Below are 23,705 nucleotides of genomic sequence, written 5' to 3' on the forward strand. Positions count from 1 at the left end.
TGCAAACAGATCAAGAGTTATTTATATAAGAAACAATGGGCAACCATCAAAGGAGTTATAAGGACAAGATACTACCTCCTGAATGAAGTTATTGCTGAAAATGACTTCTATATTCATTCGCACTTCCAAAATATTTTACGCAACAATATTGCTATCTAGCTCCTGTTGTCTTCTATCTTACAATCCTAAGGATTGCTGTCTGAGAACCCCTTCCTAAAATTCTAAGTTTCAAAATCTTTCTCAGCGGTGAATAATCTTCCAACCATTGATGGATGCGGCTCCAACTATGGCCAAGGGATGAAGGTTCAATCTGCTTTCGCATGGACATTGAGTAGCTGAGGGAAAATTTAGCCTACTTTTGCATGGATGTCGAGGAACACAGATTGGAAGCTCAGCCTATTTGCTCGGAGATCGATAGATTTATTGAGTGGAGGGTCAGCCTTCCCATGAGTAGAACTTGAGTGACTTGTGAAGTTGGTGGTTGTCATTTTAAAATCAAATCTTGCCTATGAGTAAAGGAGCCAACTTACTCCTCTTTTTTTTGTGGGGTTCAAGTGATAGAATCGGTTGTGATTGGAGAAACGGAGATGATTTATTCCTCCAATTGCGTCACAAGCAGTCTTAATCAAATAATTTTGCTATTTCTCTAATTTATTTCTTCTTTCTCTTATTTCAACAATGAATACATATTGACTTTTACTTATCTGGCTCAACCAAAATATCCATTGTCATTGAGTCCGGGTGCAATAATTACACCCAAAAGTTAAGCAGCCAACGACCAACAATAGTAAATGGTCAGAAATATTAGGATGATTAAGATTTGGTCAATTACTTATGTTTTGATACTAGAAAGGCATATGTTTAGCCACTCGTCACTACTCATACAAAAGGCCACATTGTTGGTGGTTTGCCATTAAAACTAATTTTCTAGAGAAAGTTATCAAAACATATAATGATTATGTGCAAGAATAGCCACCTAAAAGGGAATTACTTATATGAAAAACAACTGGTAAACACCAAAGGAGTTGCCAGACAAGAAACTACTACCTCCTAAAAGGAAGTTATTGCTAGAAATAATGTCCAAATTGCATGATTGTTTTCACTGGAAAATAATTTGGCTTGTTTAATGTCGAGCATGCCATGATCGATGAGAGGAGTGGTCGGTTTTGCTCATGCCTTGATGACTTATAATTTGCTGAGCGGATATAACATTGTACTTGCTGCAAAGTATTAGAGATGTGTTAATCCGAATGGGGAGAAGAAAGTAATTTCTTCAAAATGCTTAACTCAAATCTGTCAAAAATTATGGAAAAGTAAAAATGATTAGTGAAAATAGGGTTTGCATCTTCTTTTTCCTTCATTGATGATTAAAAATTGTGCTACATAGTCTTGACTTATAATATTGAGGTCTGCTCTGACACAATTCGAATCAGACTCCTCTTCTAGTTTGAATAGAATTAGCTTTTCAAAAATAGACTCGACAAATAGAAATAAACATGTAAAAGCTAAAATTATACATTAAGTAGATTTTGATTCCTACATCGACTTTGTCTTCCGTCACTCTACCTAATTTTTCATGGATTAGAAGATACACTTGATCAAAATCTTTTCTGAAAAGCAAATTTTTGGTTGAAGAATTCAGGCCTAATCGCTAGTTATACCACCTCTTCAGAATGTGGTGCCACATTATAGATCTCAAAAAGTTATCAGATCTAAAAAAAAGATCATCTCAATCGGATATTGTATGACCAAATTATGGTCTTCAAAAGTTTGGTATGCGATTCGACTTTCCGATGTGACAAATCTTGCTCCTGAACCCTGCTCAACCCTATCTATAATGGTCAAAATAATCTACATCAAGTTTGGTGATCCTTCTAGATCATGTGTGGAGGTAGTTCCTTTATTGACTTTTGCAAATTATCTAATGCCTTGTATAGTTACTACACACATACTAATGATCATCACTCTAGTAAGAGTAATTATCACTCAAATAAGAACAGTTATTATCTAACATCAGAAATAAAATTATCATCATAATCATAATTGTTATATTAATATTCATCATTTACCTAAGGTTAATGATTGACATAGTAACAAGGGGATGCATGGTATAATTCATCGAATATAGTGGAACAAATGCAAAATAATTATGATACAAAATAATTGAGATACCAAGAAATGCTTTAAAGTAGGATTTTGCTCTAGAAGCTTAATCCTAATCCTAGGATACATGGCTATAGTTGGGTTTCATAACCAAATTGAAAGTGAGAGAGATCATAGAGAAAACATTTTTTGTTTCTGATCGTGCTGATGGATGGTTACTTCTAGTAATAACTACCATCTTTTGGGTGGTTTCTTGTACTAGTAACATCTCTTGATTAATTAACTTCTTTTTATTATAGTTGATTGATGATTAATTAATTTTTGGATATAAATAATTATAAAAGAAGGGGAAAATTCCTATTTTTGCTCCCAACAACAATACTATTACTATGCATGACCGTCTTTTATCTCACAAATTAACCTATAGAGCACTCAGTCTGATGATCCTCTCGTAAGATTCTAGTATCCAAAATCTTTTTTAGAGATTGGATAATCATTCAACCATCAATAGATGCAGCTCCAATTTTGCTTGAGCAAAGATTCAATCGGCGGATCCTACACGAATGTGAAGTGGCTAGAGTGAAGGGTCAACCTACTTCGCATGGATGTTGAGAAACCGATAAATTAGAAGTCCAACCTTGTTAGAGGTTGAGGGATCCAAGAAATGGATGATCAGCACTCCCATGTGTATTATTTGAGTGGGTGTTGAACATTTTTTAATCATCAGAAAGTGGCTTCAGTCTTATCTACAAGCAAAGAAGTCGACTAACTCTTTCTTATATGTGGGGTTTGGGCTACACATTTGATCTTGATTGGAGCAGCGAAGATAACTTACTACTCCTATTCTTGATAAAATTCATTTGTTATTTCCTAATTCTTCTTTTCTACTTCCTTCATATCAAGTGCTCAACAAATTTAAGTCCTCTTACTTGAGTCCTGACAAACCCAGGCTCCCTTGATCCATCTAAGCTACGATCAATCACAAAGACGAAATATTTAGAAATATGAAAACAAAGGGAAAAGTATAATGCTTTAACACATATCTGGCAGCTAAAAAAATTTAGAGTTGCATTCCTCTATGGTTTTGTTAATTTCATTGTGTAATGTTGTTTGTCAGTTCAAGTAATCGACAACCTATTAATTGGTCGGTAAGCATTGAGGGAATGCAAAGTAGATAATGATGTCTACCTTGCTCACCTTACTTATCAAATAGGGATAATCCCTTATGACAGCATGATGTTATTGGAGTGAAGCTTTAGACACCTACTTGAGTGGCCAACCATTGACAGATAGCGTGCATTTTTTTCATTCTATTTTCCAATTGTGCTGGGTTCTTTCTTGCTCCATTTTTCAGAAAGTCAATAGCATCATTTCTTCCATTGTGTTAAATTATGGAAGCAATCACACTAAAATTCTGATCCGAAGATTTTTCATATGACAGGATAAGGTTACCTACTTGGAAAATGATTTCCTTCACTGTCATTGCACCAATGAATATCTGATCAACCAATGGTAACTACACAAGTTTTTTCTACTTCAAGTTGTCGGTTAGACTACATGATCATACCAAGCTTAAGATTCTTGTCAAAGTAATAGACTCTGATGCGATAGGCCGGTCGTGATCGAGAGGCACCTTGATGCTGACCAGCTGAAACATCTACTGCAATTCACTGCCATGAAGTATGAACGAGGTGTTGCAGTCCACTAACTACGATGGCAAGCTCAGAGGCGGCCGGAGGGTGGCAGGGGAAGAACATTATATGTGAGTGGAGAGTTTGGAATTGCCATTATCCAAATAATCATCATTGCCGGGCAATATGAGCTATATGGACCATGAAGTTGTTTTCCTCAAAGATGATGCAAAAGTCAAAATTCTAGTGGTTGAATGGATTCCTGCTCTAATGGTTGACATTAGATGATAATGAAAGGCAAACAATATGAGATGTGACTTCTATAAATCCTTTTAATTAATTTGGACTTGTGGACCAAGGTTTTACCACCACTTACATGGTGACTAAGATCCATATCAAATCAAATTCAACTGAGTAAAAAACAAAAAGAGAGAGAAAGCTCCGGTCTAGTGGTCATAGATGCTCTCTGGTAGTATAATGGTTGCCCAAGATGCATCTGAACAGAGACCTGAATGGCTTCTGTTTCCTTGGTTGTAGGAAAGAGTGAAAGAAAATGATGGTATTATTCCATGATGATTTTCGGCTACCATGCGTTGGTTTATCTAGTATGTCAGTGTAAAATTAACATCATTTTAGCAGTAGCAGGGGATGTGCATGAACCTATAGTTGGATGGCTTTTCTTTACTTAATTGCAGGAAAGAGTTAAAAAACTGCAATAAGAATTTCAGTTTCTTTTCAGTTGACATAGTAAATGAATGAAAGAAATTGCAATAAAAATTTCTTTTTTTTGACCGTTGACATAGCAATATCACTTTGTGATTTTAGTCTAACATGCTTTGCTTTATTCATTATGTCATTTTAAAGTTCCAATGGGAATTTCTGTGGACGTCAGTCTTTCTAAACATGCATGTATACATGGTTCTCTAGAATTTTTTAAAGTCGGAATTTTGATGCATTGTAAAGGCCTTGAAGACATCATTGTCGCCTATATTCATGCAATTTATAATTATTTGTTGTCTTGAGAATCTTGGGAGAGATAGGCTTGGATCATTGAAGCCAATGTTTTGCAACTAAATTTGTTGTGAAATCTCTTCTTATGAGGAAAACAACTTGGGCATCAATTGAGACAAGCTAGTTTCAAACCAGGCTACCTAAGCCCAACCCAGTCCCACCATAAGCTTATATATTCACAGAGCAAGAACGATGAGGTCTCTATAAAACCCTACATGGTTTGTTAAACCAGTTGATCCCCAACATTCTCTGATTTCTCTGGACTCTGCTCATCCAATTGCATCATAATTTGATTAAGGCATAGATCAGGCAGAGATTGATGTCAAACAGAGCTCCATTGGATTGACCAAAGAAAACAGCACCCAAAACTTGATATTATTGTGTAACAACCTAAAACCTCACCCAAAATAACTAGTCGAAAGATATTATTTAGATTCCTTGATCCTCTGTAAGTACCTAAGATCTTCTCGGCGAATAACCGATGTGAGACTAAACACACGTCCGCACGGATCCTCATATACTTTTTCCGTTCAAGCCCTGACGTACCCTGACGTTCTCGTCGGGCTAATGGTTCAAATCCATTCAAATCTAGTCACAAACACCATGATAGATCCGTGGTCAGCCTCCATGAACCCGGCTGCAGTGTCTCCTAGTCCGCATAGGCTATGAGTTTGCGCTGATACCATTTGTAACAATTCAGGACTTCACCCAAAATGGCTAGCCGGAAGATATTATTTGGGTTCCTTGATCCTGTATAAGTACCCAAGATCTCCTCGGCGAATAACTGATGTAAGACAATAACACACGCCTACACGAATCCTCACATATTGCAACAAATGAAATAAATAACTTTGTTGCAAATATAAGCCTTGATCTTATATCATAAGAAATTTCTAAATTCTAAACAAGGCATCATCATCAATGAAGAATATGATTCTATTCTCATATGTCATAGTAAAGCTTGAAAATTTGAATTGCAGGAGGAAGCATGGGTTGTATGCCGAAGCACCCAAGCGGAACCCGCAAAAATAGAGCTACTGCTGCCGGATTTTGGAAGGCAACTGGTCAAGACATGCAAGGACCCATGCGGGCGTGTGTTACAAAACAAGCTAGTACTTTCAAAATCTAGAGTTATAGGGACGAAAAACTGATTGGATCATGCATGAGTACCGTCTTCAATCAACCGAACATGGACTGACTCAGGCAAGTAATCTTTTTTTTCTTTTTTTTCCTGGTATCATGAGCATATAACCATCTAATATCAACACGGATTTTAAATTCACATCAGTTTTATTTTTTTGACTTGGTTTCTGAAAAATTAAGATTTATGTAACATGTATGTTGAAAGCTTCTTCAAATTGTTGGCCCAGGATTAATTGTTCGATGATTGTCTCTTAATTTGAATCTTCCATGTATTTCTCTAAGAAACAAGGCATCATCATGAATGAAGACTATGAATCTATTCCCACAGGTCTCACTGAATTTTGAAAGTCTGAATTGCAGGAAGAAGGATGGGTTGCATGCGGAGCATTTAGAAAACCAAGTCCCAATCAAAGGCAGTGCTTCAACAATTAATTATGATCCTACATACTACAACAACAATCTTGATGCGCAGTATGGACTAGAATCACTTGTCATGTTACGAATCCTATCCGGGAGGCAATCTCCAAGAACAACCTACTGGGTGAGTCGGGGAATCAAAGAACACTATCCTCAGCCGTGTTCTTAAGCTTCCACAACTAGATAGTCCAAGCTTATTGATCTCCTCCTTTTTTTCTTCTTTTTTTTCGTTCCCCGTCATCAAGGCTACATACTCCGGAGGATGGTTCACTATTCATTAAAGTATGTACAGAAGAGACGTTTCATAGTTTATTTATTAAGATAGTACTATTTTGTTGATTTTTTTTTTTTTCTTGTTTCCGGATGCAAGGCAGACAGATAACGGTTCAATTAAGGTAGGTACAGGATGAAATGCTTATGCAGTCCTTTCCGCATAGAACTAATTCTGAAAACATTGACGATGGTTGCATAAACGTTTTATGCGGGTGTAGTCTCATAGAGTTAACTATGCGGACATTTTTTAGATGCACGCATATAATTGCTATGCAGATTAAAATTCAAATATGGTGCCACAACCGCATATAACAACTATGCAAACAATTGACTTCGGATGCATAGAATTCTCTGTGGATTCGGATAGAAATAATTATGCGGAAATTGGATGATGAATGCGGAAATTTTTATGCGGTTTTTAATCCGCATAGTACTAATCAATAGGAAGTCGATGATGCCCGCATAAACTCTTATGCATACTGTCGTCCGCATAGAACATATTCTGCAGACTCCAACGATGAACGCATAAAATTGTTATGCATGCATCCTCTTAGAAGTAATTCTGTGGACACTTACAGATGGTTGCATAAAAGTATTATGCAATTTCTGTGTGCATAGAACACATTATGCAGATTATGAATGATTAATTTTTTTTTTTTTTGCATGAATATCTTTTTAAAAATTCAAATTTGCGTGAATACTCTTTTAAAATTTATATTTATTTCTGTAACCTCATAAAACACTATTTTTGTATAAATACCCCTAATATAACGGTTCTTCTAACATTGTTAATAAAAACCATATTTATTTTAATTTAAAATAAAATAAAATTTTGAAATTATTTTTTTGTCCTTCATAGCAGTACCTACTTAAACTGATGAATCCACATGCTTTCCTAGATGCCCACCTCCACTCTAAGCTATGATAGGGCTGGAAAGAATCGAAAATAAGTGACTTCTATTCTAGTTGTTTGGTTAGAAAGAGTTTCATTTTAATTTCAATTAGGAGAAGAGGATGAAAATGCTCCAATCCTCAGAATTTAATCCTGACTCTCCTTTGGTATTCAAATTAGATTCCCATTTTAGTTATAAAAAAATATTACCATTCTTACCCCTATTCCAATCCACTCCGATTCGATTCTATGTTCCATTATTAATACTAGCCATCATAATACAACAAAGCCCCCGAATTACCATCACCTGAAATAATGGGCCGTATCAGCGTGGGGCAAGAAATGGGCTCAGGCCAGCCCGAAACCTATTAGGACGGGCTACGGGCTAGGTTCGCCAAATTTTAGATCAGATTTGGATTTAATTATAAAGCCTATTTTTTTGGGGCCCTAGCTTAGGTATATCATTAATTCGGCTCAAGCCCGAGCCTGTATAAGATCCGATTTGGAGTCCGAATTCAGGCTTGAACCCAATCCGATTCAGTTATTTAGGTTCATTTCAAAATGGGCCTGATCTGGTGCTTTCTTCTCTTATTACCCCCGAAGGCCCGAACTCGCGAACCCGACTTCATGTTGTTGGTGATAGAAAGTGGGAACTCCTTAGAATCCTTCTTAGTGGTGATTATAAATTGTCTGCATCAAAAAGATGATCGTAGATGGGGTGAAAAAGATGTTAATGGGTTGGGAATGATGGGCATTAACACTCTATCTGCTTCTAAGCTCCCACAGTTGCTAAATTCCAGCAAACTCTGTAGATGGGGCGACAATATATGCAGAAAAAAAAAATCAAAGAGTGGGCTAGTCTTTTTATGTACTTTTTCTTATATAATAACTTCATTAATATGTAGTTGCCCAACTAGGTCGCTGCAATTGAAAGAAGAAGATTCCTAAGGAAACAAAAACTGTAGCTGATATAACTTTGTAAAAACACGGTACAGAATATATTTTTTGTTTGTACATATGTGTAATTTAATAATACCTTTTGGACTGCTTTTGATGCCAATGTCAATATGCGAAAGAGTTTCTAGAGGGCATATTTGAAATCTTTGAAATCTTATAGTGTGATTTATCGCTGCTAGAACCATCAGTCCCATTTTGCAAGAATGCCACCAAACGTCAAATTCTTCTAAATTAGAAGAATTTAGGAGAATGGGTGATTTCCAAATCGACAATTTAGGGCTAGCCCAATCTTCCAAAATCAGAAATATTTCTTTCGAGTTTGAATTTGTTCATTTGGAATCTGAACTTTCTATCTTCTACTTATTTTTTTTCTATTTACTTTTTTTTTGCTTTATTCTTCATTTCAGATTTATTCTTTAGTTCAGTCTTAATTTAAAATTTATTATATAAAATAAAATCTCAATAAAATAATAATAAAAAAAATTATGTCTTGTTATTGAGTTTTGAATTGTCCAAATTTTCTGGTCTAAATCCGGCCTAAAGCTCTAAAAGAAAAATTTGTTGCCGGGCTCAGGCAGGGGTGTGGCCCGGCCCAGCGTGCCCCATTTCCAGCCGCAGCGACGTCACTTCCCCCGACAAAGCGACGACACTCATTCGACCGAACACTCCAACATGGCGCACCGGCTCCTTAAATCTTCCCAACCAATTAATATTAGCCACGTAGACATCCCAATATATTCGCTGGCTGTCCGTCCAGGCGGAGGCGGTACAGCCCACGTAAACGATGAAGCCCAAAGACGCTTCGAGATTCCAGGCTGCGGGTTCGCACCTTTTCCGCATTGTATTATCCCGCGGAACAACGTAATATACCCCTAGCTTCCCATCTAACGGTTGTAGATTGATCGTAAAACACGTGTCGATACAGCAGTTGTGAAATTTAAAATGGTCTGACGGGATGGGTTAACCCCTCCCATTTTCGCCCTTCAGTCTGTTCTCCTTTCTTCTTTCCCTCGCTTGCTTTTTCTCGCTTGTTCTTTTTCTTAGGCTGCGTTTCATTGTCTCTATCTCGCCGTTGTCTTTCGATCTCGGTCGCTTCTCCGCAAGAAAGAACAAGCCCTCACACGAGGAGGAGCCGTCGATGGAGGCGATGGCGAGTTCCGAGGCGGCGGCCGAGACGGCGGAGGCGGCGGAGGCGGCGGTGGGACAGGAGGAGGCGAGGGGGGAGAGCAAGGACGAGGCCTTGCTGGCCAGGGCGCAGAAGCTGATCTCCAAGATCGTAGCCTCCCAGGCGAATCCTAACCCTAGGCTCCTCCACACCCTCGCCACCATGCTCGAGGCCCAAGAATCCAGGTACTCGCTTCCTTTTTCCTCGTTATAGTTTGTGCGCCCCGTAATTCTAGGACCTGGATTCCAATTCTACGGTTTCGGTTGGAGGTTGGCATGTTCGGGGTCCTGAGCCGGGAGTTGGTGGTAGTTTGGTTTGAGAATACTAGGTTTTTTTCTCTGATTGATGATCTATTTCCTTAGTTATCAATGGTCTTCTTCTTTGCCCGTTTCTGTTTTTTTTTTAATTTTTTGGGAACTTCTGATGGCGCTTTCTTGCTGCGCTGTATAGTTTATATCTTTTCCCAGTCTTAGGTGGTGGAAGCTAGAGGGCTAATTTAGGGGTTATTGGGACCATGAGATTTCTAGTTTTTTTTTTATTAATATTTTGCCTCATTTACGATCTCACATAATGTCCCTTCTCGTGAAGGCTGATGCCCATCTTATTGTTCTTTGGCAGAACTAGTGAAAGATTGGTTTTTGTAAACAATAATATCGTTCAGTATCCATGTAGTGGCGATAATGTTAGGCTAGATCCCTATCCTTTCCATTTGTAAAACAAGCATGCTCATTTTAATTAGTTGCTAGTTTTAATCTTAAGTTGGACTGCATGTGTGCGGTTTCTGTTGGACTGCTGGTAATATGCTCTTCCTGTGCAAGGAAGAATGACCGAGTACCAGAACCACCCAAGTAACAAATCTAAACATTACTGTTTTGAATGGCCTAACGTGGAATTTTGACAAAGCAATGCTTGCCTATCTGTCCTTTTTTGTTTATTTAATTAAAGGAATCGGGTTTTGGCTGAATAATATTCATGACTGGGATTTAGAAAATGGTACATATTGGAATATTTTACTGCCATAGCATTATCTCTCTCTTACTCATTGTTTTTAACTGTTGGATTGGATTTCCATTTTCAGTAAGGTGGTTTTTGGCTGGTTAAAATTTGACTATCATTTGCTCCCACATGACTGCTTGCGTCTGGGTTTTGAGTGAGCTGGTCAGTTTGGTGCAATCCACCTTTTGGCAGTTTGCCTTTAAGCTAGAGATGTGCATGAGGTTTTTTGATTCTTAAGTTTTATTCTGAAATAATGCTTCTTGTTTGTGTATAATGGGCTTGATTTCATTTGGAAAACTATTGCAGTCAATACTACCATCTAGATGATGCAAGCTATTTTTGTGGATTGAAAATTAAAATTTAGCTGTTTTCAATGATTTGGAGACATGTCTGTATAGTGTTGTCCTTGTGCATAACATATGAAAAGTTTGCCATTTAGCACTATGCAGATATATTTGTGGCTTTCTGAGCATTTTATGCCTGCATATGTGGCCCACTTAGCATTATGAGGCCAAATATATGGCACACTCTTATATGAGCCAGTACACATGGTGCATGTTCAAACTATTCGTTGGATTAGATATGTGTTTCAATTGTATTACAAAACATTGCAATTAGTATTAGTACTAAGTAATAAGCATTAATCCTTAATTCTATTAATTACTAATATTGATAATATTTATAAAAACATGTTACTGTTATTTCTGTTGTTTTTTAATTTTAAATATATTTTATTTGTTTTAAAAGAAAAAAACTAACTGCATATGTGCTTGTATATGTATCCTGCATATCACATATACGCTATATGGTCCCTTGATTACACATAACCTGCAGCCGCTTTTTAAAACACCACTCACTATATATGTTTAGTGCACTTTTTCCACAACCGCTTATTTTCTGATGCTTACGAAAACCCACATTGCTAAAAAAATATGGACTGATTTCTGACCTACTGATGTAGTTCAAACCTATAACGGTCACCTAAATTTCAGAAAACGAAGCAAGTAAAAGTAATATCTATTTTAGTGTCCAACACAATTCAAGTTTAAGAAGCCCCAACTGTATGATTATTGTCTAATTCTTCAGAGATTTCCTTAAAGCATGCAAAGAATTGTTAAAGACTTGTCGATGATCTGGAATGCCCCTTGTCTTAAAAAAAATCAACTTCTTTATGAATTACAAGATTCTCTTGAGTGGGATTTGAAAATGATAAAGTGCCTAAATTACCTATGACTGGTCTTAGAATGTACAGAAGAGGGAGAACTTTAGGTGCAGGTTTGGAAGAAAAATAGATTTGTTGGAGCTGATTAAGGTTTGATCGTAATCTGAAGCAGAAGCTGGTAGGGTCAAGGAAAAAGGGGATATTGGCAGAAAGTGTAAAATGGTTGTTTTTTATAGGTTGAGTAATGATTGGCTGGTACCGAACCAGGAGATTGATCATGCATGGTAGCTAAAAAGGAAGTAGCATGCATTGTTACTGTGAAAGGAAGAAGGATATTTGGCACTTTGGGAGAAGGGGACCACCTAAGAAGTGGTTAGCTGGACTCTTTGTGGTAATTGATGTGGTAATCTGTGGCTAAGGGTTTACAGGCCACACAGAGTAGTTGGATTGTGTCTTTAGGTCCACCAGCAAGGGAGAGGGGAAAAACTGCAGTGGAAAATGAAAAAGGAAAAGATGCAAAAAATAAAGAACAGATGAAAGTGGATCAGGAGAGAAAGGGGGGTGGGGGTGGGGGTGGGGGAGAGAGAATAACCCAGATTTGCTGTGGTAGGTCTTGCACGAAGAGGAAAATCAGATGAAGAAAGAATGTCCCTTATTTGTAGCCTGCAATCATAAACCCTTTGGTTGGGAGATTAGGCTCTCGGTAAAGAGAAACAAAACCCCTGTTTAGCAGTATGGTCCTTGTACCAGAAGATGTTAACAAATGAACCCTAAATTGTCACAAACACTCCATGTCATAAAGAGCTCAAACTAAAATGAATGTTAGAAAACTGATCATGTGACAAATGACTCGATTCTTCTCCTGGTTAATGCTTTACCAACTCAAAGGCCTGAAATCTATTGTTGACTTGTAATAGATTAAGGAAATCACAGTCATCTATTTATACTGCTTCCTAATCATTTGTACTCACCACTCACCAAATACCTCTTTCCTAGATATCAATTAATATTAACATAATGTGTTTTTAAAACATTAGAGTCTATATATAGTTTTTGAGGAAAAAAAAACTATATGTTACAGTAGGCATTCCAGTTGGGTGTTAAGGTGTCATATCTTGTTCCTAAGACGATTTCACAATTTTGATAGGCATGAAACTGATTCTTGGGTATTCCATTCCATTGCCTCAAAGACGCTAGGTATTGGTTCCCTAATAATACATTATTAGATGTCAGAAGGATTCAGTATTTAGATGCATGCTTGCACCTGACACACATACGTGAGTCTATAACCTCAGGATCTGTCTGACCTTATGTTTGATTAAACTAATGAGTTCAGTTTAAAGTATATGCACTCTTTATGGAATACTTAGTGCTCTAACTTTCTGTAGCCATCATTTCTCCTAAGTGATTGCAATATTCCACCTTTGTCTACTTTGCAGCAATTATCTTTCAAATGATCAGCCTCATCTATTCTTAGCTAATATTTTGTTGATTTTTCTATAATTGTGGTTTTTGTTAATTGATTTCATACATTTGAATAGAACAAATCTCCTGTTTTTTGCTGCTTGAATCGCTAATTCCTTAGTTATTGGTATATTTGAAGGAGTTTGTGAAATACCTTAGCAAACATTCTTTATCCTTATTATAATGCTCTCTGGCACCCTCATAATCCAATCAAAATCTGAATGATCATGGTGCATTTATTGATAGTAAAAGAATTAAACATCAGCAGAAGCCCCATATTATCACACAAAAGCACTATTACATTTTATCAAGGTAAAAGAATTGAACATCAGCAGAAATCCCATATTATCACACAAAAGCACTATTACAGGGCTGAAAAAATCCACCTAACTGTGAGATACTAGGATCATTTGCTATGTCGCTCCACCTGAAATTGCAACCAGAAAGAGGAGGATAGAATCCTTTTATTTCACTCAGATAAATTTTGAAGTGTCCCATGCAAATGCCATATCCATCTCCTCCTTCTGAGCTCATAGTTTTTTTCTTTTCTTTTCTTTGTTTATCTTATCTGAATCAGATATGTGCAAGAGTCCGGGAGTTCATCTTTGAACAATGCTCGGGCATCTCATAGTATCGGAAGGCTGTGTAACTTAGTGCGGGTATGTATCTTCATCTGCATTTCACTTGCATGCCATAACTTGGAATCCAGAATTGAACATTAGTTACTTTTTCTTATTCTAAGTGCTTTTCTTATCCTATAAAACTGTGCTTGTTCTGCTCAGGAAAATGATGAATTTTATGAGGCAATATCATCGAAGTTTTTGTCAGAAAGTACATACTCTGTCACCGTTCGTTCAGCTGCTGCCAGAATACTTCTCAGCTGCTCTTTAGCTTGGATGGTTAGATAATTCTTTGTTTGATTTACTAATTTAATTTCCATATGTTCAGTCTCGAATATCTGTGGAAGTCTGCTCACTTTTGGTTAACCATGGATAATCTGCATCTAATCCTTCTCCAGTATCCTCATGTTTTTGATGATGCTGTCCTGGATAATATTAAATCTTGGGTGATGGAGGATCCTTTAATTTCTGGTGATGAGTACAATTGGAAGCAAGAATTGGGGAGTAACAAGCCTACAGATTCTGAAATGCTGAGGACTTATGCCACTGGGCTTCTTGCTATATCATTGACCGGGTATGTGACTTGATTGGCTGTATTCTGAGCTGTTACCTTTGCTTTTTTGCATGATTTTATGCATTTCATGTTGATTTTTTCAGGGGTGGTCAAGTGGTAGAAGATATGTTAACATCAGGTTTGTCAGCAAAACTTATGCGTTATTTGCGCATAAGAGTCCTTGGAGAGGCCATTTCTAGTCAAAGGGATGCTAGTTTTCCAACGGAGGCTAGGCCTACAAAAAGTAGAGAAGAAAACAGAGGTAGACCACGACAGGTTCTGGATACATCTCGTTTGGATGGTCCAAGGATTGTAGATGAAGGTTTTCTGGGTGATCCAAGTGCTGATAGAAACATTGCTATCAGGCAAGCACATGGAGAAGTTTGTTGGGCAGATGGTGGTGAGTCATTGAAATCTGAACTCACTGATTCTTCGTCAGAAGTTGTTGGTACATGTGACATGGTTGAAGAAGATGCCGATCTTTCTGGTGATGGATGTCACAACAGAAATTTGCTTGATGGGAAGTCAAAATATGGTGATAGACATGTTGCGGGCAGATCTTCTAGAGATGAAGATGCCAATGAAAATGTGAGGGATGACTCATCAAGGCGAAGGGTCAACAGGGGATGGTCAAGGACCAGAGGGAAAGGAAGGTCTAATGAAGGTACCTTAGAAAATGAAATGATTTTGACATCTCCTAGTTCTGGATTACGATCAGGGGGAATTATTGGGGGTTCCTGTGATGCGAATATACCAGAAAATGAAGAGATCAAAAAAGTGGTTGATATGAAAAAGAATGCAAGCGGGATTGATGGTGATGCTTTTGTTGTGGGAGAGGATAATGATGATAGATTTAGAGAGTGCAATGTTGGCTCAAGGGATATATCTGAAATGGTAAAGAAAGCAATAAGAGCTGCGGAAGCAGAAGCTAGAGATGCTAATGCACCTGCTGAGGCAATCAAAGCTGCAGGTGATGCAGCAGCTGAACTTGTAAAGACTGCTGCATTGGAGGTAACCTTTATTCTTTGATGAAAGCGCACCACCCCACCCCACCCCAATAGTACCGATATACTAGCTGCTCTTTTTTTTTATAGGTTTGGAAAAATACTAGTGATGAAGAAGCTGCAGTTTTAGCCGCTTCTAAAGCTGCATCTACTGTTGTTGATGCTGCTATGGCAACTGAGGTCTCACGGTAACTTCACCTCCCTTTTCTCTCATTTCACTCCTAACCCCCTGGTTGTTTCATGCATTAAGTTCTTTTCATTCAATGTTGGAATCTTGTGGTTGTTTTCAGGAGTTGTAGCAAGGTTGATGAGGATTTGATGGATGCAAAAGCTGTGGAACCCAAAGAGGATGAAGAACTGGAAGATTTCATTATTTTGGATGATGAATCTCTTGCACAGCTTAGGGAAAAATACTGCATTCAGTGTCTTGAAATTTTGGGAGAATATGTTGAGGCTTTGGGACCCATTCTGCATGAAAAGGGTGTTGATGTCTGCCTTGCCTTGTTGCAACGCAGTTTTAAAGAAGAATTGGCACCTGATCATTTAGCATTGTTGCCTGAAGTTCTGAAACTAATTTGCGCCCTAGCTGCTCATCGGAAATTTGCTGCATTATTTGTGGATCGTGGTGGCATGCAAAAACTTCTCTCTGTTCATAGATTCTCACAGACCTTCTTTGGTCTTTCATCTTGTTTATTTACCATTGGTACTCTTCAGGTAATATTGGAGGCTCAAGTTCTCCGACTTTTCTTCACCTTAATTATTTTACATGCACCATCTGTGATTGCTCAAAGCTCATAATTCCCATAAAAATATGTGCAGGGTGTTATGGAACGTGTTTGTGCTCTTCCACCTGATGTGGTGAATCAGGTGGTTGAGTTAGCACTTCAACTTCTAGAGTGCCCTGTAGATCAAGCTAGAAAAAATGCAGCTATTTTTTTCACTTCTGCATTCGTCTTCAGAGCAGTCTTGGATTCCTTTGACACACAAGAAGGTCTACAAAAAATGTTAAATCTGTTACATGGTGCTGCATCCATTAGATCAGGTGGAAACTCAGGAACATTAGGTATGCCAAATGTAAATCTCCGAAATGATCGATCGCCTGCAGAAGTCCTCACAACATCAGAAAAGCAGATTGCTTATCATACTTGTGTTGGATTACGCCAGTATTTCAGAGCCCATCTTCTCTTGCTTGCGGATTCTCTTCGTCCAAATAAAAGCAGTCGTGGTGTATCCCGGAGTAATCCAAGTGCAAGGGCTGCATATAAACCACTGGACATCAGCAATGAAGCTATGGATTCAGTGCTTCTCCAGATACAGCGTGACAGGAAGCTCGGGCCTGCATTTGTGAGAGCTCGTTGGCCTGTGGTGGATAAGTTCTTAGCCTCCAATGGGCATATAACCATGTTGGAATTGTGTCAGGTACAAGTATAGTTGCTGACTTTTTTTTTTGATCCCTTCTCAAGGGACCTAATATGATGTGTCGTTGCAGGCACCACCTGTTGAGCGGTATCTGCATGATTTGGCACAATATGCATTGGGTGTTCTTCATATTATCACATTTGTACCCTACAGCCGGAAATTAATTGTTAATGCTACTTTGAGCAATGACCGTGTGGGCATGGCAGTCATCTTGGATGCTGCCAATGGTGCTGGCTATGTAGATCCTGAGGTATAGTAGGATTTTCATGACTCAGTGCAGTAAATCAGCATCATGCTTATACAATTTTTAAAATAAATTTAAGATCATTGTTCATTTTTTCGTATTTTCCAGGTGATCCACCCAGCATTAAATGTGTTGGTAAATCTTGTATGCCCTCCTCCTTCGATTAGTAATAAACCCTCTGTTCCTGCACAAGGTCAGCAGTCTGCTTCAGTTCAAACATTAAATGGTCCCTCGGAGAATAGGGAGAGGCATTCTGAGAGATATGTCTCAGATCGTACTGTTCCATCAACTGTTCAGAATGAGTCTCGGGAGCGCAATGGAGAATCGAACTTGGCTGAAAGAAGTGCAGCAGCACTAAGTACACCATTTCAAGGTAATAATTCACAAACAGCTGTCTCAGCAGGTGTAGTTGGAGACCGCAGAATATCTTTAGGGCCTGGTGCTGGTTGTGCTGGCCTTGCTGCTCAACTGGAACAAGGATATCATCAGGCAAGGGAAGCTGTCAGAGCAAACAATGGTATAAAAGTTCTTTTGCATCTTCTACACCCTCGGATGATCACTCCTCCTGCTGCTCTTGACTGCATTAGGGCTCTGGCATGCCGTGTCTTGCTTGGTCTAGCTAGAGATGAAACAATTGCACATATATTGACAAAGCTTCAGGTAATTTACTAATTAGTATCCTGCATCTGATGTTTGATATGAAAGGTTTAACAAGTTTTGGCTATTACTTGTGTTTACACGACATGAGAATATGCACCTTATTTTCTAATTTGTATCATGTAGTTCAGGCTATACATTTGGCTTATTGGTCAACAAACATATGTTTTAGAACTGGGATCTTATCTAGCTTGTTTTTTTTTTTAGTGTTCTGTTGTCTATTGGTTCTCTCTCTCTCCCCCCCTCCTCTTTATTTTGTCAGACGAATTATATGGATGTTTTCGAGATAGGTAGAATGGTTGCTTGATCTGTATCACTATTTTTCCAATATTTCAGGTGGGGAAGAAGCTGTCAGAGCTCATTCGAGATTCTGGCAGCCAGGCATCTGTAACCGAGCAGGGCAGGTGGCAGACTGAGCTGGCACAAGTGGCTATCGAGTTGATTGCCGTAAGTAAAAGAAGACTGACCCCTGCAGTCATCTGAATATTTATGGTGCATGCACGGACACACACACACACATATGTATGTATGTGTGTATTTGTAGCTAAAATTGAGCTTATTTTTGTCTGGATGTTGTTGTGCGTGAATAGTTCTTGTATATTGTCTTGTGGTTTTGCTGACTGCTATTGATACATTGTATTGCTTTCCTATTTAAATGTCCTTGATTTATTTGATATCAATGAATATTCCAGGTTATAACAAATTCTGGGCGGGCAAGCACCTTGGCAGCTACCGATGCTGCTGCTCCTACACTGAGGCGCATTGAAAGGGCTGCAATAGCTGCAGCTACTCCTATTACTTATCATTCCAGGTCTCTGCAGCTTCATTTATATGCAAAGAAGGTCTCATGAAAGGTTATAAAATGCAGCAATCTGTTCTCATACGACTTGTTTTCTTTTTCTTTTTCTTTTCGGGGGGTTACAGGGAGCTGTTACTGCTGATTCATGAACATCTTCAGGCATCTGGTTTAACAGCTACTGCTGCTTTGCTACAGAAGGAGGCTGATTTGACACCTCTGCCATCATTGGGAGTGCCAACACCTCCACTTCACCAAACTTCGGTCCAAGAAACTTCAAATGTGCAACTTCAGTGGCCATCTGGCCGTGCACCCTGTGGCTTTCTCTCAGAGACAGTAAAGATGGCCCCACGAGAAGAGGATTCTGGTCTGAAGTCTGATTCAGCTACGCCTTCATCAAAGAAGAAATCGCCGGTATTCTCCTGCTGCAGTTTTTCACAGGGAAAAAGTCAGCCTCCATCACATTCATCCGTTACTAATAAAACATCCAGCGCCTTAAAAAGTCCATCTGCACCTGATGGGGGAGCTGAAGCTCCATCTCTGAAGTCTAGTACAGATGCAGAACCCCCATTTAAAACACCAATTTTGCTACCGATGAAACGAAAATTAAAGGAATTGAAGGAATTGTTTTCCTCATCACCAACAAAGCGGCTTGCAACAACGGAGATTGCTCTTCAGTCTCCAGTTAGTCAGACACCAAATTCCAGTCGTAGAATTTTTCTGCCAGCAGATGGGACAGGTCTATCTCCTGCCACTAGTTATACTCCACGAGTTCCTTTTAGTCGGACAACATCGAGCAGTGGCGTTGGGGATGTTTCAGATGATTTTCAGTACCAGAGCACTTCTGGGGCACCAACAACACCCATGTCCCATCTTGGTCTACCAGCTGACCCTCAATCTGGAAATGTTGAACGGATGACACTTGACTCTTTGGTTGTGCAATACTTGAAGCACCAGCATCGGCAGTGCCCAGCTCCAATAACCACGCTGCCACCACTCTCTCTCTTGCACCCACATGTGTGTCCGGAACCTAGCCGAGACCTCAATGCACCTGCAAATGTGACAGCAAGGGTAAGCACCCGTGAGTTTAGGAAACAGTATGGTGGGATCCATGCCAATCGTAGAGACCGCCAATTTATCTACAGCAGGTTCAGGCCATGTCGGACATGCAGAGATGATACTGCCCTATTAACATGCATCACTTTTCTGGGATATTCTTCTCGTATTGCAATTGGGTGCCACTCTGGTGAGCTAAAGATATTTGATGCAATTAATGGAAATGTATTGGATAGTCAGGCATGCCACCAAACTCCTGTTACTCTAGTTCAATCAGCCTTGTCTGGTGGAAGTCAGCTGGTCCTTTCTTCGGGCTTATTTGATGTAAGGTTATGGGATGCCACCAACATCTCTGGTGGGCCATTGCATTCATTTGAAGGATGCAAGGCTGCACGTTTTAGCAACTCAGGGACCATTTTTGCAGCCCTCTCGTCAGACACATCTCATCGTGAGGTTCTTCTATATGATCTCCAGACCTGCAATGTGGAGCTGAGGCTCCCTGATAGCTCAAATAGCCATAATGGCCCTGTACGAGGGCATGCACCGTCTCTTATACATTTCAGCCCTTCGGATACAATGTTACTGTGGAATGGAGTCTTGTGGGATAGGCGGAGTGCAGTTCCTGTTCATCGATTTGACCAGTTCACAGACTATGGTGGAGGTGGATTTCATCCTGCTGGGAATGAGGTATGAGCCTGCTCTCAGCCACCTTTAGTAGCAAGCCTTTATATACACAAATGCATGAGTGCATTCATTTTATTAGCACGCCGTTGCATATATATGACATAAATGTATATGATTGCCTATTTTAGTTGACCTCTTTTGTATGCATAATGCGTATTTACATGTGTTTGTATGTGTGTGCATATGTATAGAGAGAGTTGGACTACAGACTACATGCTTAACGTTTGGTAAAAGACTCTGATTCGAAAGTCATAGTTGGGTCATCCAAATCGGAGAACTGCAGCTTTGATCATGATCTATGAAAGAAAAACACCTAGAAACCAGATATTTAATGCTTTGATGGTCTAGTACCTGTACATTTAGCGGGTCCGAAAGTAGACTACTTTAATGGCAACATGTTTTACTATGTCTTAAGCATCAAATGTATGGAATTTCAGTATGTTTGTACATTAGGATGTGTAGATTATATTGATAGAGTTGATTGTCAATTTATATGCCTGTCACAGTTTTAACACACTAGCACAATTGGTACAATCCATTTTTTCATTCACTTGGTCAAATAAGAGATCACTAAGCCTATGAATTTTTGTTTCTAGGTATTCATAGATCACGACTAACAGTGTGGATCTCCAATTTAGATGGCCCATTGTTGATTTTGAATTCTTAGACCCTTTTGAGAGAGCTATATATATGGAATGGTTGTAAACTTATAATACGTGTAGGGTGGAAAGAGTTTCGTCCGCTTCCAAATTCAAACATGGGCAAGGTTGTCACATGTGGCTGTCTAGGCTCATGGGCAGCCCACTGCCTAGGCACCTGGTGCATTAGAAGCTGCGAGGAGAGGTGGCTGCCTGAGCGCCTAGGTTGGTGTGTAGTCAGGCACGTGATTTTAGGATGCTATTTTATGAGATAGGCAGCTACTTATGATATTATTGATCACAGTAAATTCTAGCCATCTTTCTTCATGTATTTTATTTGCTATCAGATAAGTTGGTGTGTGTTCAATAAGCCTTGGAGTGCATTTGTCCTGGGAGTGCATATTTCAAATGCTTTAATGACTACCCAAGATCAAAGCAGTTCATATTTGGTGTTCCCTCATCCATGTAATGACAACTGTCTGTCAATCTGCCCTCTCACTGCTTTTGTTGTTTATTATGTGTTCTTGAAGACACTGCTTGATGTTTGATGATAATATTAATAGCTTAAGTAGTTTACAACCTGTCATTTATGAATATGATTTTTTTCAAGTATCAGATATGAACCTTGAGCATGTACTATATATAGATGCTCTGAGTGTGTTCTTTGCTGCCTAAGCCTTCTACCTAGTTTCATGGTGCCACGGCCTAGGCATTTTGACAACCTTGGTCATGGGGATTCCTATAATGTAAATATAAACTGGTAGAGATGATTTAGAAAGCTAAAGATGTCTCCTAACAAAGAATCATGTTTTCGAAATCTAATGCTCTACTGCTTAAGCATCTAGTTGCCAAAAAGCAAAATTTTCGTCATCGCAAATAAATTTTATTTTGGGACAACTTGATGAATAAAATAAGTTTCCAATGTACAAGAACTTTTGATTATAAGAATCTTCAAATTTGTAAACTAAATCCAATAATTTGTATTTTTATTTGCAAATTCCATCATTAAATAGTTTGAAGCTGTTCCCTTCATAACATGCAAAATGATTTCTTTCTGAAGTTGAACAATATATACTTATTTTATCCAATCATTTAGAACTCTATCAACTTTTTAAATGACAGGCAGTTTCCTAGTTACCTATCTCTCTGCACATATGCGATGGAAGTATATATTGATAATAAAAAAAAATTGTGTCCGGCTGTTTATTGTTTGTTTGCGACCAAGATTGCATTCCGATGCAAGGATCTGCTAAATAGCTTGTGTAATGATGAAACTAGTTACAAACAACACTGCTACGCAGAAATTACTTGTTCATTCCGTCCATAACATTTAGATGTTCTGGATGCCCTCTTTTTCTGTATAGTTTGGGCAATTTGGACTACCACTAACTCATATATTTGTAATCTGAATGCCCTCTTTTTAAATGAGATATATTACTTTTCCATACTTTCTCAAGTTTCAAAGATTCAATTCTTGGTGGCCAAATTCTGAAACATGCTAAGCTGGAAGGTGCTGCGAGTAGGTTATATTTTTAAACGTGTGGGATCTCTGGAGCTTGGGACGCTAAAACTAATGCTTATTTATTTTGAACTTGTGTAGGCTATCATAAATTCAGAGGTGTGGGATCTCCGAAAGTTCAAGCTTCTGAGAAGTGTGCCCTCTCTGGACCAAACGGTGATCACATTCAATGGAGGTGGTGATGTCATATATGCAATTCTCAGGCGTAACCCAGAGGACATCATGTCAGCGGTTCTCACGCGCCGTGTACGCCACCCTCTGTTCTCTGCTTTCCGCACCATCGATGCTGTGAGCTACTCCGACATTGCTACAGTCCAAGTAGACCGTTGCGTCCTCGACTTTGCTACCGATCCCACCGATTCTTTTGTTGGGGCTGTTACCATGGATGACCATGACGAGATGCACTCCTCTGCACGGCTTTTTGAGGTTGGGAGGAAACGACCCACCGATGATGATTCCGACCCTGATGATGGGGTTGACACGGAGGAGGAGGACGAGGATAATGATGAATCGGAGGCAGATGTGGACCCGATCCTTGGAGCTGATTTGGATGGTGATGGTGGCACAGACTCAGATGACGAGAGTAATGATGAGGATGAGGATGATATCGACAGCGGGGATGAGCTCGATGAGGATGGGGATTTTAATGTTGATGATTTGGACTTGGAAGGGGGGCATGGTTTGCTGGAAATCATGACTGAGGGCGATGAAGATGACAGTGAGGTGGTGGAATCTCTCAGCAGTGGAGAAGAAGATTTTGCTGCCAATGCTTTTGGGTTCTAAAATTGTTTCAGGGCCAAGCTTATGAAATTGAATTTTGAATCCTATATGTAATTATTGGTTTCCTGATTTCTAAGGGGAGAGGGAGTGGTAAAAAAAAAAAAAAAACATCGAGGCAACTTGGGCATGTAAGTAAAGGGGGATCAGGTGTGGTGGAGGAGAAGGAAGAGTGAATGTTTTTTTTCTTTTTCTTTGGCCGTGGCAAAGAATAAATGCCCGTTTTGCAATTCTTTGCATCTGTGGCTTAGTTTCATACTAATCTAATTTTCTTAGTCCCTTTTTTTAGTATTCACTCAAAAAAAGTTGTCCATTTTAATATTTTATCGTTGGTTACTGAGGTGGGAATGCACTTTGGACTAGTTGCTCTTTCAGGGATTTGGTGGAAACTAGTTTTCGGCACGTGCCGTAGGTATGGTTGGCTCTTTCTTCTCTCTCTCTTCTTCTTCTTCTTCTTCTCTTTTTTTCTTTTTTTTTTTTTCTTTTTTTTTTTGGTACAACAGCGCCTCACATCATTCGTGCAT

The 23,705-nt window shown here is 38.9% G+C and overlaps 1 protein-coding gene across 1 annotated transcript; it reads left to right on the forward strand.

Annotated features, from left to right (window-relative positions):
- The first annotated feature begins 9,432 nt into the window (after positions 1-9,432).
- On the forward strand, positions 9,433-23,437 carry LOC103702667 (DDB1- and CUL4-associated factor homolog 1-like). The gene is made up of 14 exons (XM_008785184.3): positions 9,433-9,777; positions 13,792-13,873; positions 13,997-14,113; positions 14,233-14,408; positions 14,492-15,398; positions 15,482-15,579; positions 15,682-16,105; positions 16,211-16,810; positions 16,881-17,060; positions 17,163-17,714; positions 18,048-18,158; positions 18,404-18,522; positions 18,636-20,250; positions 22,486-23,437. The coding sequence occupies exons 1-14, from the start codon at positions 9,566-9,568 to the stop codon at positions 23,185-23,187; spliced, it is 5,895 nt and encodes a 1,964-aa protein (XP_008783406.2). The 5' UTR covers positions 9,433-9,565; the 3' UTR covers positions 23,188-23,437.
- Positions 23,438-23,705: the final 268 nt, after the last annotated feature.

Source organism: Phoenix dactylifera, chromosome 1, assembly GCF_009389715.1.
Source record: "Phoenix dactylifera cultivar Barhee BC4 chromosome 1, palm_55x_up_171113_PBpolish2nd_filt_p, whole genome shotgun sequence".
Classification (NCBI taxonomy): Eukaryota; Viridiplantae; Streptophyta; class Magnoliopsida; order Arecales; family Arecaceae; genus Phoenix; species Phoenix dactylifera.

Coding starts and splice junctions, on each gene's coding strand:
- LOC103702667 (XM_008785184.3), top strand. CDS start 9,566: ATGGAGGCGATGGCGAGTTCCGAGGCGGCGGCCGAGACGGCGGAGGCG. Junction 14,114..14,232: donor GCTGCTCTTTAGCTTGGATG/GTTAGATAATTC, acceptor ATCCTTCTCCAG/TATCCTCATGTTTTTGATGA. Junction 15,580..15,681: donor ATGGCAACTGAGGTCTCACG/GTAACTTCACCT, acceptor GGTTGTTTTCAG/GAGTTGTAGCAAGGTTGATG.